Below are 14656 nucleotides of genomic sequence, written 5' to 3' on the forward strand. Positions count from 1 at the left end.
AAAATGGTTAAACCTTTGCATTCACAAAACTATGGAAAGGATTTACCGTCCTGCTCATTTCCAGGCGTTCAGCAGATTCCCTGACATGCTTTGACCTGGTTTTCTTCTCCACTTTCACCTCCATGGCCTCCCTGGCCTCCCTGACAAACAGGTTCCTCATGGCCACATAGTTGATGCCCTCCTCTGTGACCTCCTCCTCCTGGGCCTCCATTAAGCCCCGAACTACATCATGACTAGAACGATACAAACCAACCAAGATGTGAGAACAGAGAGGACACTATGAATCTCAGAAATTATACTGATTACTTGCTAAGAAATATCCACAAACTCAGATTGCATACTCACTTGGCTCTAAACACCGGAATAACATAGCCGATAACTTCTTTGTCCTTGTCCATTGCCAGGTAGGTGCGTTTGGCTCTCTTGGGTAGTGGGCTCAGTTTAACCACCTCCTGCCCCTTCTCTGTCTTCACAGAGATCTTCTTGCTAAGAGGTAAAAGGCATAATTGATCTTACTAAAGCAACAGTGTAGCTCCAAATAAATTGCATGATTATTTTTTTTTATTATTATTATTTTATTAAATAATGATGTGCTGAGTGATTGTGGAAGATTCCTTGGCTTTTTTCAAAGAAAAAATTTTTTTTTCATCTTCAGAAGAAATAAAATGCCAGTTAGCTGAGTGCCAGAGAAACAACCTGAGCCAGAATCAGACTTCTGCATCCGTTTGTTTTCTTGGAACAAACAAACAATAATAGTAAATGTGGTTCTCAGTCTTTTCTTCCAATCACACAAACTTTTATAAAGTTTTCTTTACCCAGTTACAACCAATGCAAAAATATTCTTGGTGGAAAATATTAAGAATCACATTACAATAGAAACACACCAGGATTTTGACAAAGACAGAAGGGCGATATTGTGCTTGTTTTTGATGTTTCTGATGTTTCACTCAAAACTAAACATTTAAATAAATATGGTGGTTACATAAAGACATATTCAGCTGGTGCTATAGTCCAGTTACTCAGAGAGGAAGATGTATTCCGGTCCGCTCCCTAAGATCCTGACCCATTTACAGTCTGTTTCATTAGCCTCTTAGTCCTCACTATTGTCAGAAGGCTTTGTTTTTAATGGAACTGGGACTGCTGTACATAAGACTTGTTTTAAAGCCTCACTCTCACTCATGATCTCTGCCAAGTCAGCGCTAGTCTATCCATTTGGCATGAAAAGGAAGCAGGAACGCGTGGCTTTGATGAAGTCTGTTATGTACTGGTGAAGCAGGACACAATCTGTGGAAGGTACTCAATGCACAGCAGAGACAGACAGATGGAGTCTCACAAAAGATGCTGTAATGTCAGGACGTTATTTCTATTGCTGACTCACCAGGTGAGCTGAGAGGATGCCTGCTTCAGTGTGAAACAAAGTCAAAGGTAATAAAGTTTGATGGCTGAAAAAGAGCACTTCTTTTCCGACTGACAAGCTACAGAATGTCAGTCTGAAAATCAGAATCAGTAAAGTACAAATTGATTTATTTTTTTTAGTAAATAAACAAGACACAGATGCTTAAAATCAACAACAGCTATTCTGTACTACTGGCCCACGAGTTAATACCTATCAGACTACTGTGAAAGCCAGCCTGCAACCAGCTACAATATCATCACTTCTTTACAATGTCTTTACAGTTGGCTTATAGGCAACAAGCTCATGTCGCATCTTCAAAAATAGCTTGGCTGTCCAGGAATATAACTGGCAGCCCTTCACTACAGCTGAAATTCTTTCCTTGACCTCATTTAGAAAGTTATCCCAGCTCCAGCATGTACACTGAGCACCACAGCTTAAATGACAAAGAAATGCTAACCATACTGCATGTTGGTACGGGAAGGTGCATGTTCATAAATTTCAGAGACAAAAGATAAACAAAAACAAGCCCAAGAAAAATCACTGGCTTAAAAATAGAACCTGACTGATATTTCTAATTAGGAGGAATACCGATACATTGGCTAATTCTTTTTTTTCAGACACATGAAACATATGCAGATTTTCCAGTATTTGATAGGTGTAGTTATTTACGTAGGCTGGTTGTGTTTAAGGGATTTGAAAGACTTGCCTTAACAGAAGTTACAGAGTGCCCTCTGGTGGAGAAACACTGCAACATCAACACTCAAATATGGCTGAAGGGTGTTTCTCCGATCTTCTTTCCCTTTTTTAAATGTTTATTTGTCAGTCATTATAAATGGTGATGCTGACAGAGCAGCAGACAGTTATCATTGTCCAATAGTATCGACCTGTCAATAAATCAGTCAGGCTTTATTTAAATTCCTTACAATATTCACTAATGTGTAGTTTTAAAGATGTCAAGGTAAGGCTGTAAACCTTTTGCCATTATTAACCTTTTTGATCAAATTGAAATCCTTAAATTGCATATTTTATTCAGCTTGTGGCCTAATAACAATAATGTGCAATTTAACAGAACAGAAAACAAATGAACAGAAGAAAAGAAATTATTTCATTGAAGAAATAAATGTCTTAGCAATGTTGTTGTATTCTAATGCTGTTGTTGTATTGTTGCATTCACTGTTTTTCTGTATTACTTCAGTGGGTTAATAGATAAAAGTATGTCAATATATCAGCTCTAACACAGTGGAAATTATTTTATTTAAACATTACAGTCTGATCCAACATTGCAAACATTCTCCCACAATGTTTAACTTGCAAAAGTACATTTATTTGCTGGCAAAATGCCTCATGAAAGTCTAGCGCCAAAGCATCAAAAATAAATAGTTTGTCCAAGTTAGATAGTGTGTGGGAGTCTGTGTCAAACATTGGATCAGTTTGTCCCTCTCCTATGCACCTGCCTCCTTAAATAGATGTTATAGCAACAAAACTCATGTATAAACACAAACACATGAGAAAAAGCCTTTGGATATGAACTTAGAAACATTACTTTAAGATATAGACTTTATAAGTGGATTACTCTCATATAACTGGACAATTTAGGAGGTTCGATATTGACATGTCTGCTTTGACACTTAGAGATGAGATTTAAAATAAAAGTCAGTTCACAAATCTGAGCTATAAAAAAACAAGGGAGAGTGGCTGTTGTTTTACATCTATCCTTCTGTTTACCTGGCAGCCATGTGTAATGGTCCCCATGCTATTACGCCAAGACTCCAGGCCCTGAACCCTATTGCTTTCTTGTACTTGTACTTACACACTTCTTCAGCTTTTTCCTATTTGAACAACTATTACAAAACATTTTTTCCTTCAGATTAAATGTCTAATTCCTGATTAAACCTACCGTATATAGAGAAAGAGCTGGAAGGAAAATACGTTGTCACCCTCATGATTTACCATTTAATACACTTTAAAACTTTAAAGGCCATGCTACAACAGTATGTTAACATTAAAAAGTGCTATATTTTCTTTTTTAAAAATCTATTACCGTAAAAAAGAAAATCAATTAATAAATTATAGCATAAAAAAGCACCTGCTCTCGATGAAAACCCTTTTTGGTATGCACGCACTCTCCTTCCTGCTGCTAAACCCACTTCAGACCACAAGCACAATGCTGAATATTTGAAGGGGAACATTCATCATTTCTGAAGTACTAGGAGTGGCAGGTTACAACCTTGGACTCTGCAACCCCTTCACTCTAATCCTCTTACCGATGCCTGGTGGTCTTGAAAGTTGAGAATGACTGCTTGCTAACAGACGACTTGCTGCTCAGGTAATAGCTGCTCTCATAGAGATGCTGCTGCTGCTTCTCCTCATGTTGATGTTGATGCTGATGCTGCAGCTTCTGCGTCACTTGTAATGATGCTGACATCCTGACGGCCACTCCGCCAACTTATAATGACTGTCCTTTACTTTACCCGCTCTGTGAATCAATCTGACTGTTATTATTAAAGACTGGTTTCTCTACTGGAGGTTAGTCTAGTGCAGAGGCCGGTAATAAGGTAGTAGGAGCAGGGATTAAGGGATAAGAGAATTGGTTGCTTGTTAAAAATATGTTTTTAAACTTGTTATTGTGATTTTTTGTTTGTTTGTTTTGGGCAAGCAGCTTATGTGTTAGCTCTGGTTAAGATCTACTTTTGTGTTAAATGAAGCAGCAGGTGATAAACTGGTGGTTTTGATGATTTTTCAATTCAATTTAATTCAACTTTATTCACGTACTGTGAAATCACAGCAACAGTTGCTTCAAGGCAAAGTGAAGACCCTACAACAAAGAAAACCCCAACAATCATATTACCCCTTTGACCAAGTGCTTTGGCGACAGTGGGAAAGGAAAACTCCCTTTTAACAGGAAGAAACCTGTTAAAAGCCATCTGTCGTGACCGCTTAGGGTGGAGGGAGGAAGAAGACGGAAGGAAGTCTTGAACAATAATATGTAAATTTACAGTCAGATCATTTCCTGCAGTGGGCTTTTTAAATGTTTTGTGATGAACTGGACACCAAGCGTGGACAGATGGCAAGAACAAGTTAAAATATACTTACTGATTTTGCAGGTTTTGTGTAATTAAGCTACCAAATATCTATGTTCAGTACTTGCTTAATTGAGGGTTATTTAGTTATTCATATATCCGAGTTATAAAATGTCAGAATATTGTGACAATGGCAAATTCCTAAAGCCTAGATGGTTGTTTCTTCAAAATAAAAGTCCAACTTCAAAGGTTTTATGTTTATTGTAAGACAACATAAAGCAGATTGGAATGAATGAAATATTGATATTTTGTCTAATAATAATAATAATAATAATAATAATAATAATATCATCCAGCTGACCTTTCCCCATGTGAGGCCACTTAAGTTATTTTAGATATGGCTCAGGTTAAAAAGAAGAGCAGCTCCAGCTGGGAGGCAGGCAACAGTAACTATATGATCTGCAGTTTCTCCCAAATTACACAAAACTATTTTCTCCTTTTTATGTGCTTGAGCAACATCTACTACAAGCAGACTAAGCCATCCAGAGTTACACACTGAACTGGACTGTAAGCCATGAAGGCACAGAATGCATTAAAAACATTTTAACAAGGCCAGGTCATAAAAACGTAAAGTTTTGTAAGGTAAGGCTGGTGTTAACTGGAAGATTAGGATGACACTTCACTACAATGACACATGCAGGCTAATATACCAGAGCACTAGTTCTCAAAATGAACAAAACCCTGTTAGTAGGCTATGTAATAAAACTGATTAATTAAAACACATTTATAAACAAACTAAGTAAAAAATAAATAATCATAATCATACAGTGGAAGCCGGCCTAGGGCCTTATGGAGTCATGGTTTTAAATTATAACCAGAGCACATAAGTACTTCAGCTTATTTAAGAAAATATGCACACTCACTCACCACAAATTAAAAATCCACAATCGCTGAAAATAAGAGAAAATGTGTGTTAATCCAGAAGTAGCTAAAGCAAGTTGAGATCCAGGCAAAGCAGCAGGGTGAGGGGCAGTGGACAGGGCGGCAGTCCACAGAACAAAAATAATGCTGCCACTCGGCAGAATGCGCAAGACACCGTCAGGACCTTTTAAGGCTGGGGCAGCTTTAAATTTAGACCATGAGACCATGAGACAGGCCAGCTGAGCTGAGGAGCTTCTTTTTGGCCTGGCCCTCCGCTGTGTACTGTACTTCAGGGGCATATGCAGGACTCCAGTGGTTTCACCCAGTTCACTGTAATAAAAGGCATATGAACTGCACCACAAACCGAAAAAAGAAGAAGAAAAAATGCCACTAATAAAAGAAAATACAATAGAGGACGGGTTCTCAGTCTTAAAAAACAAAAACCTGCTAACCTAGTACAATCATATCATCCACCGACCAAATTTAACACCAATGCTGTTAAGTTTTAAACTTCACTTTCCGTTAGATTATAGTTTAGGTTATTTGTTTGAAATCGATCCGTTATTATTCCGCTGCGCAAAAAAATATTTAGTGGTTCAACTTCCTTATTAAATATTGAAAACAAAGACTCATTAACCATTTTGGCTAATTCAAACAAACGTCTTGGACATGCAAGTAATTGCTGCCACCTAGTGGTGACATATGTTGACTACATTATTAGTCGTCCGGACAAATAAAAAACATGATTCAATTAAGGCTGTACTTATAATCGTATCAGTGTATAAATCATGGATTTATTATTACCACAAGCAGTACGTAGGTCATTTCATCCAAAACAAGAAGAGGAGAGGGACGTAAACAAACCCAAGGCGTGGAATATTCCAGACTGTTGGTTTCTTCCAACTTCACTCTCATTGGTCAGTTTAGGCAAGAGGAAATAAAACATTGATGTTCCTCTTCATCAGCTTGTGGATGCTGTGGTAGCTGTGTGTGCAGCTTTTTGGGCCTAGAAATTATACGTTTTTTCTAAGGTAGGCGATTTATTTTATGTTTATGAAGCTGCAGAGTTTGAGGACTAAGGACTCGTTTTTTTCTTGTGAATAAATCTCTGCTAGCTCGCTAAGGCTAGCCTGGTCAGTCAGTTATTTAGGTCAGCAAGGGGCTAGCTGGCAAAGCTGGCAAATAATTAAGGGGTTTTCTTCGCATTTTGTGTGATTCCTGCATTGCGCTATGTAGTGCGTGTGTGCTACAGCTCAAATATGAGTGATGTAAACAACATGTCAATACCTATATTTGCGTTATTGTTATGTTATTGCGTGACAGGTGAGCATAATTTGAAATTATATTGATCTAATAACATAAATATCCAGTAAACAAATGACAACTTAAGTGCTTTCGTATCACAAAACAAGTACCGAGTGCATATATCCGTTGTAAGTGATCATAGACTGAGCTAAACTCGTCAGACTCTTTAGTTAGGTTCACCCATTACTGGATTGGACCCCCTTTTGTCATAATTCGTTTAAATCTTCAAGGCATAAATTGAATAAGGAACTATATTTGACATTCCTAACCAAGTCTGCTTTGTTAAGAGACTGCACTGAGTTGGTGGCACATGATGTTCTTGTTGACTACGTACTTGTGTTAATGTAAAGTTGTACCTAACAAAGTGGCCACTGAGTGTATAATATTTAGCTGCTTTTTAAAAAAAGGCAAATTAGGAGGCTATATGACAATGTGATAGTAGTGTCAACCAAATTGACTTTAAATTGAATTACCAACATCTTGTAACCATGTTAATAAGTTTTCATTAGTATTAAATGCATTGCCTGAACTCACCTACATTAACCTTCCAGTTCATAGCTTGCACAGTAAATAATCTAAAGACACTTAATAGCCAGTGTAACCAAGGAACTTTCACCAGATGGAGAGCGTCAGTAATGAAGTCAAGATAAGAAAAAAATGTGAATGAATCTTTCATTTGAACGTGTTGCTTGATCCAAGCTGACAACTTTCATGCTCCTGTATTACAGGAGAGGGACTAACAACCTGCCAACATGTCAAGCAAAAGGGCCAAGGGAAAGAACACCAAAAAGCGTCCTCAGCGTGCCACCTCCAATGTGTTTGCCATGTTTGATCAGTCTCAAATCCAGGAGTTCAAAGAGGCTTTCAACATGATCGATCAAAACAGGGACGGCTTCATCGACAAAGAAGACCTTCATGACATGCTGGCCTCATTAGGTAAACTTGATTTATTTACACATATTTAGTTAGTGATAACGTCTTATGGAGTTAAAACTGCATTATTTGGGGCTCGTATTCAGAAGTTAAAAGATTTCAATCTTTTTCTAAAAACAAACCATTAAATGTGGTTAGCAGGTTAGAGTCACTCTGACCTTGAGCTTTTTCCCAGGTAAGAACCCCACAGATGAGTACCTGGAGGCCATGATGAATGAAGCACCTGGCCCAATCAACTTCACCATGTTCCTGACGATGTTCGGAGAGAAGCTGAACGGCACAGATCCAGAGGAAGTGATCCGTAACGCTTTCGCCTGTTTCGACGAGGAGGGCACAGGTGAGCTGATGTGTTCAACTGTTTAAGTTTCGCATCTTTTTATGTGAATTTGTCTCAGACTCTGGCATGTAGAGACATTGTTTTGTAGTAAGTGCTTAATTTGAAGATATCTGCTCAGTGCTAACATCAGGAAGCACCTGCAAGAGTGAAACTGTTTCTTCACACAGGTGTGATTCAGGAGGAGTGCCTGCGGGAGCTGCTCACCACTATGGGTGACAGGTTTACAGATGAAGAAGTGGACGAGCTCTTCCGCGAGGCGCCCATTGATAAAAAAGGAAATTTCAACTATGTAGCATTCACACGTATTCTGAAACACGGTGCAAAGGATAAGGATGACTAGTGGGTTCATTCTTTACTCCATGTCTATGTTTAATGAGTTTCCATTCAAGTTAGGAAAGCTATGTTCTGTAATTTGGCTCATGACAAAGCTTTACTGTGGTCTACTTTACTGAAGCTCATTTGTTTAAGCTGCTTTTTGGACCTCTGGGTCCCTCCAACCAATCCTACTTTGAAAGCTTGTTTGCACATCTGTCATAACACTACTAGGGGGTCTCTATAAGCTAGTGGAGATGTATAAAAAGACCCCCACGGATAAAGCTGGAAATAAACTGACACCAGATGTCTGTTATTGCAAATGAATCAGCTGTATTTTATAGAATAAGCGTGGAGATTAAAATGTATTCTGAGAAGAATCACCAGTGCTCTTTATTTTTTTTAAAGTTTTATTTTAAAACCAAAGAATTCGATGTGATGCATCAGTCTTAGCACAAGATTCAAAGATACATGAACACTCAGGATCAGCCACTGGATTTAGGTGCTTGATTTCTTAGGATTCTTGATGTTGAATATAGTACATGCGATTGCGATATATGGACACTCCTGCAGTACTAACCTTTTCTTTTTTTACTTGTAATTTTGCTGTTATTGCTCTGGGCCAATCAGTTTAAAACCCAAATAAATTTTGCTTATCACATATGATGAAGAAAATTTGCCAGTCTCACAAGTGCCAGACTCATATTGGAAAATCCACTCATCAGTTTTCTTAACCACTTTTCACAATTCATGGTCATGGGGGGTGGGAGGCAGGGTACGCCTTGTACAAGGTCGCTAGTTGATTGCTTGTTCTCAAAAGACAGCATGGCAGGTAAAAGCCAGGGAACAGTGACCCATTCAGACCCATAAGGGCAATAAATGTTTATCCCACAACATAATAAGCCTCTTGTGGCCCAATGGGAACAATCCACTATCCTGAGTGGATATTGCTTTTTGGAACTTCCCCAATTAAACAGTGTCTATATATTTCTGATCATAAATCATTCACTGCAGCTTGTGCACAATGAGGAACAAAACTCATTATGTTTTAGACATACAGGGCAACAAACGGGGCATTTTAAGATATTTGGCATTGACAGCTCTTTTAGCTAATTAAAATGGCATGTGATCCATTTCCTGCAAGTTCATGGTCAAAGTTTCTCAGTCGGCACTTTGCATCTGTCTTGAACCAAGAGGATTTGCTTGTGTTACGTATCCAACATCGTTCCTGATAACCAGCATCCTTCTTTCCACTTGATCATTTGCTTCACACCAGCAATAAATAAACCAGGATCTGCTTCACACGTGAAGCTTTCTGCACACTTTGCCATTGCTCACAGAGCAATGTATAGAATAAGTGACTAAAGAGACTGCACTATTCTGCCAAAGCCAGGTTTTTTGACTGGATCTTTGATAGATGGTCTGATATACAAGCCTCGATTTTGTCGCACTGGGCGAGGAAATCCTGTGGACATATGGTAAAGATCAGACTTATTTTGATTCTCAATAGTTTTCAAATAAAGCATGATTGTTTTGTCAGAGGGAAAAACAAACACTAACCTGCACTGTTTTTATTAGTCCTTTTTTCTTCATTCTGCAGTCATTGAAATTTTCTGGAACACTCTGTTAAAAGAGGAGCAATTTGATGGTTTGCTATACATGACACACACGATTAAAGCAGACACTCAAAACAGATGCTTACGCTTAAAATAGCATTACCATAGCATCTATCTCCTCCAAGATCTTCATGAACTGCTCAGCTGCTATTTTTACTCTGTGGTCTAGTTTACCCAAGGCCTCTGCCTGGAGATCTTTGGCGAGAAAGCCCTGTGATAGGATAGGGGTGACAATAATACATTAGAAGATGGGACAAAAGAGAGCTGTGTAATATTTATTTATTTTCCTATATATTATCAAAAAACAAAAAGACCTATGATTGCTTACATTTTTCAGTCCAGTCAACTCCCCGTCTACCTTCTCCAGCTTCTTGGCCATCTGCTCCACACATTTCTCAATGTCTTTGAGTTTCCTCAGTTCAGCTTCTTCCTCTGGGCTGTTCTGTTTAGAGATTATCATCAGTGTTTTGCAAATGCACATATTCAGGCACCAGAGATGTAGCACATGTATAAATGTGCTTTACCCTCTTTCCAATCATCATGAGTTTGCAGCCTTCTTTTATTCCATAGCTGGAAAGGCTCTCTTCCATGTCTTTCAGTGACTTCCCTAAAATTAAAAAAGACAACTTTAAAACCTGATATTTTACATTAGGCCTCATATGAGTGTGTAAAAAAAGGAAGACTAAAAGTCTACCTTTAAAGATAAGTTTCTGAGAGGCAGGTGGGACTCCGGTGGCTTGAGCGAGAGCATCTGACAGGTCTTTAACAGTGGGTCCTTTTCCATCCTCATGTCCTGTTAGCGTGATGCTGTGCTTAGAGGATCCTGAAATAGGAAAATAAATAAATATTACACAGCTCTCAAGCTATTAAGGATTGGGAGTTATCATTGTCACCCTTTTGTCTTCTATCGGTGTTATTCAGAAAGTAAATGTCACCTACCAGGATTAAAAAAACAATAATAAAAAAAGTCTTTAAAAGTATTTGCACCCATCCAATTACAGAACATGCGGCATATCTCGGAAACTATCGCGCACGTTTGGTTCAGTTTTTAACGATGGGTTGCAAAATTTTGTTTCACTATCGTGTGAGGAAAAATAATTACAAAACATTTAACAAGCGATTGGCAACAATACAATTTCTCTCAGCAGCCCTCCTGTTTCCCAAATGTGCTGTAAAGTGTCTTCAAACGAAACTAATTACAACAGCTACACAATTCTTCATAAACGTGTTTAATAAATGCTGATATTTACAGTAGTTTATATATTTAATTTGTTATTGAAGAACAACACATAACCAGCGGGATTCAAGTAACATAACCACACAGTCTGTGGAGAAGAGCTACAGAAGCTGAGCCGTTTCTAGCTAGCTTTAGCCACAACGAAACCCAATTTTTACTTATATTTTGTGGTGATTAAGGTGTAGTTTAAAGCCGAAATCTTATTACCGTATGCGACTGTCATAGTTATCGTTTGCTCCGACATTTTGCTTTCCGGCGACCTTTAATCACAACATCAAACGCAAAGCTAACTGTTGCTTATTGCTAACTACTTCCGGTGTTACAGTTTAACTGGTGATCGCGTTAAGTGGTGTTATTCCATATGTTCCTCTCGCAGAGAATCCACGAAAAATAGCCCAGGGCTACCAGTGTGTGTAATGTTTGACTGGATTAAAAATGTGGCTTACCAAAAAAAATTTATATGTAATAAGTTAATTAACAACAAATAAATAAAATCACCAGTTCATGCAGATACACACGCACATTGCTGTTCTAAATACATCTTTGGGGATCTGCCCGGGGTCATCAGGGATTTGGGGTCTTTCAATATCCTACACCCTCTCTCAGGTGACCAAGGCAAGATTATCTGCTAAAAAATGATTTCTGATATTTAAATTGTTGGCCTATAATCCATTCATGAGAGACATATCTCAAACACGTCTCTCATCAATGGTATCAAGTAATTTTGAGCCTGAAAGAACATTCCTGTCACAACAAAGAAGCTGTAAGTCACTTTTACATATTATTATTTATGCTGGAATAAAGTGTAATTGAGACTCCTAAATGTCTTTTTCAAGAGAAATATGGCCAAGAGTGCATCAGAAATTAATTGGATTAATTATATTTTACCACACAGAGTAGATACAACAATGAGAATATCTTGATGCATGCTCAGTCATCCAGGTAGGTAAATCCCCAAAAGCTTTTCAGTAGGAGAGCCGTTTCGTCACTCATCCAAGTGACTACTTTAGTCTCAGCTGACTTTAGGTTGATCAATGGTCATGAGAATTTACATATTAATGATCAATTAACTGACCTCCTAGCCCATTGTTCCTTCAGTGGTGCTAGTTTCAGTCATTATGCAAATGTACTGTTTATAAGATTGGGGAAACCTAAAGTCAGTTGGGACTGAAGAAGTCACTTGGATGAGCGACCTTACAAAACTTTGGTCATTCAAACCTTTTACAACAAGAGGTGTCAATGTATGTGACGAATCTACGACTAGACATATCTGGACCTACTACTTTTGTGGTTCTTCACCGATCAGCACGACCACCAGTTAAGCTTGAACACCGGAAGTACCCCCTTTTTTTCTTTTCTTTCACTTTTTTAAATGCAATTTTACTTATTTAATATTGAATTTATTATTTAAATTATTTGACTTTTTATTTATTTACTTGTTTAAAAAAGCGGAACAGCAAATACAAACACAACAGCTGCACACAAAAGTGATAAAACGCGAGCCGAAGTCTACAGCGCAACTTGAAACTCTTCGATGAAACTCTGCTGACAGAGGTAAATACATTTAGCTTAAGTGTGTAGAGTTTTCCTACAGTAAAGCTTTTTAAAGTCTGTATAATTGATGTCTGTATGTATAACGTGTCAGGTCATGTTGCGCCAAGGGGGCTCTCCCAACCGGCTCTGTGGCGCAATGGATAGCGCATTGGACTTCTAGTCAAGCTCTTGAGAGGTGATTCAAAGGTTGTGGGTTCGAGTCCCACCAGAGTCGCATTTTTAACCTGACCATCTGTCCTCCGAATCCTCTCAATACCGTTACTAGTCTAAGTCACGGTTACTCGTTAATTGCTGATATCATGCTTACATGATGTTCCTGAATATGTCTTTGGTTATGTGCCCGAGCTCATCGGTGCTTTCGTGTCTTTCATATTATCTCATTCCAGTCTACCACATCTGAGGATCAAGGGCTAAAAACAAAAGTGTCATTGAGATTAAAAAACGTGATGACAGACGTGGCCAGTGGGGGAGCAGACATTGCAACAATTATAACATTACAAGTCTATAATGATTTTTTACATGGCCAAAATAGGTCTGAATTCATGATGTTAAACAACACAAAACAGATAAAATAACGCAGAGTCGTGATATGTTTAGCTGTTTCGCAAATGTAGTTTCTGTATCAGCGCTAACAAAGGTTGTAGGTTTGTGTCCCACAGAGCACATGTGTAACTCGATTGCTGGTAATACCAGGCTGTTTCCAAATCACTTCAATGATGTCCTTATAAGTGAAGAACAGTTACTTGTTAACTGTGAGTAAAAGATTATTTGTACCAGGGTGAAAATCCTTTGTAAGGCACTTTTAGGGATTTGCTTGAAGTGCTGAGGTTTAAAGTAACTATATAAGATATTTACAATTCAAGTCGATTTAGTTTTATTTACGCATCACTAAACCCAAACAACAGTCGCCTCAAGGCGCTTTATATTGTAAGATAGACCCAATAATACAAACATCCACTGGTCACTTATGTGGTATATATTAGGTATATTAGGCCATTGTTTGTGAATGCAAATATGTAGTCAGCCAATCAAATGGCAGTAATGCGAAAAATGGCCTCAATCTAAAAAAAAAGACTTCAATCTGAAACACAATTGGAAACATAAATACATTTTGGACCTTTAACTGTAATTTCTATTTACATGACAGTTTGGGCAGAACATTTCCCATAATTCGATTTTTCTTTTTCTTTTTACAATTTAAGCCCAAAGAGTTGTGCTGACACATTTGCTTCATTATGTACAGCAGATTTTCTTTATCATGGAGAGAAAAACAAGACGCATTGTTTAAACTGCACTTCTTATACTGAGATATCTCAGAGAAGTTTAAGTAGTGCACTTAAACTACTTTATACAGAGAGAAAGGGGCGTTTCACTGGTATGGCTCTACTTAAGTAAATTTGAATGTGGTATGTTGTTGCTGCCAGACGGGCTAGTATGAGTATTTCAGAAACTGTTGATTCACTGGGATTTCTCCACACAACCATCAGGGTTTATAGAGAATGGTTCAAAAAAGAGAAAACATCCAGTGAGCGACAATTCTCCAGGTGGAAATTACTCAGTGATGCCAGAGGTCAGAGGAGAATGGCTACACTGATCATAGCATGGCAACAGAAAAAATGAAAGGTCCACTTCTTGCCATCCAGGTATGGCCAAGAGCTCTCAAGCCTGAAGCAGATGGGTTACAGTAACAGAACACCACACCTGGTACCATTCCATTTCACCTAAGAACAGGATAACAAGATATTTTCTTGACACACTTATCGTTTAAACACCTCAGCCTACCTGAGTATTGTTGCTGACCAAATCCATCCCCTTATGACCACACCCACAGAAAAGCATCCATCCTTTGATAGCTGTTTCTCACAAATCATCTCAAACTAGTTTCCTGAACATGACAGCAAGTTCGCTGTACTCAAATGGACTCCAGATGTGGTGGAGCAGGAGACTCACATCATGGATGAACCACATCTTTGAGGAATGTTTCCAGCACCTTGTTGAATCTATGCCATGGAGAATTAAAACAGG

At 38.3% G+C, this 14656-nt stretch overlaps 3 protein-coding genes and 1 non-coding gene across 6 annotated transcripts in view; 2 read left to right on the forward strand and 2 right to left on the reverse strand.

The window, feature by feature from the left end:
* Positions 1–5761, reverse strand: part of myom1a (myomesin 1a (skelemin)) — a 27713-nt gene extending 21952 nt beyond the window's left edge. For 2 of the 3 annotated variants that reach the window (XM_085255659.1, XM_085255658.1), the window contains exons 1-3: positions 5344–5761; positions 346–486; positions 47–233 (exon numbers count right to left, since the gene is read on the reverse strand). In XM_085255659.1, the coding sequence (XP_085111785.1) occupies positions 47–233; positions 346–486; positions 5344–5636 (621 nt within the window). In that variant the 5' untranslated portion in view covers positions 5637–5761. Of the gene's footprint in view, positions 1–46; positions 234–345; positions 487–3660; positions 3873–5343 lie in introns of all 3 variants that reach the window. The other variant, XM_085255660.1, reaches the window with a different exon arrangement.
* A 448-nt stretch (positions 5762–6209) lies between these two features.
* On the forward strand, positions 6210–8604 carry myl12.2 (myosin, light chain 12, genome duplicate 2). Its single transcript, XM_085255663.1, has 4 exons — positions 6210–6368; positions 7371–7578; positions 7751–7912; positions 8080–8604. Exons 2-4 carry the CDS (start codon positions 7395–7397, stop codon positions 8250–8252), a joined length of 519 nt encoding a protein of 172 aa, XP_085111789.1. The 5' UTR covers positions 6210–6368; positions 7371–7394; the 3' UTR covers positions 8253–8604.
* A 43-nt stretch (positions 8605–8647) lies between these two features.
* bag1 (BCL2 associated athanogene 1) lies at positions 8648–11427 on the reverse strand. The gene is made up of 7 exons (XM_085255661.1): positions 11285–11427; positions 10535–10663; positions 10365–10447; positions 10169–10282; positions 9944–10051; positions 9785–9847; positions 8648–9689 (listed from the first exon to the last, which is right to left on the reverse strand). Exons 1-7 carry the CDS (start codon positions 11319–11321, stop codon positions 9600–9602), a joined length of 624 nt encoding a protein of 207 aa, XP_085111787.1. The 5' UTR covers positions 11322–11427; the 3' UTR covers positions 8648–9599.
* A 1326-nt stretch (positions 11428–12753) lies between these two features.
* Positions 12754–12845, forward strand: trnar-ucu (transfer RNA arginine (anticodon UCU)). Its single transcript is given in 2 exon segments — positions 12754–12790; positions 12810–12845. It is a non-coding gene; the product is annotated as a tRNA-Arg (tRNA).
* Positions 12846–14656: the final 1811 nt, after the last annotated feature.

This window comes from Mchenga conophoros, linkage group LG18 (genome assembly GCF_057382185.1).
Source record: "Mchenga conophoros isolate Kocher_MC1m ecotype Shallow Benthic linkage group LG18, M_conophoros_male_GT1.1, whole genome shotgun sequence".
NCBI classification, from domain to species: domain Eukaryota; kingdom Metazoa; phylum Chordata; class Actinopteri; order Cichliformes; family Cichlidae; genus Mchenga; species Mchenga conophoros.

What these genes read in the sequence shown, in the direction of transcription:
- myl12.2 (XM_085255663.1), top strand. Translation starts at nt 7,395, where the DNA reads ATGTCAAGCAAAAGGGCCAAGGGAAAGAACACCAAAAAGCGTCCTCAG. An exon ending in TGACATGCTGGCCTCATTAG is followed by an intron (nt 7,579 to 7,750) that starts GTAAACTTGATT and finishes GCTTTTTCCCAG; the next exon opens with GTAAGAACCCCACAGATGAG. An exon ending in TTTCGACGAGGAGGGCACAG is followed by an intron (nt 7,913 to 8,079) that starts GTGAGCTGATGT and finishes TTCTTCACACAG; the next exon opens with GTGTGATTCAGGAGGAGTGC.
- bag1 (XM_085255661.1), bottom strand. Translation starts at nt 11,321, where the DNA reads ATGTCGGAGCAAACGATAACTATGACAGTCGCATACG. An exon ending in TCAGAAACTTATCTTTAAAG is followed by an intron (nt 10,448 to 10,534) that starts GTAGACTTTTAG and finishes TTTTAATTTTAG; the next exon opens with GGAAGTCACTGAAAGACATG. An exon ending in GACTAATAAAAACAGTGCAG is followed by an intron (nt 9,690 to 9,784) that starts GTTAGTGTTTGT and finishes ATATGTCCACAG; the next exon opens with GATTTCCTCGCCCAGTGCGA.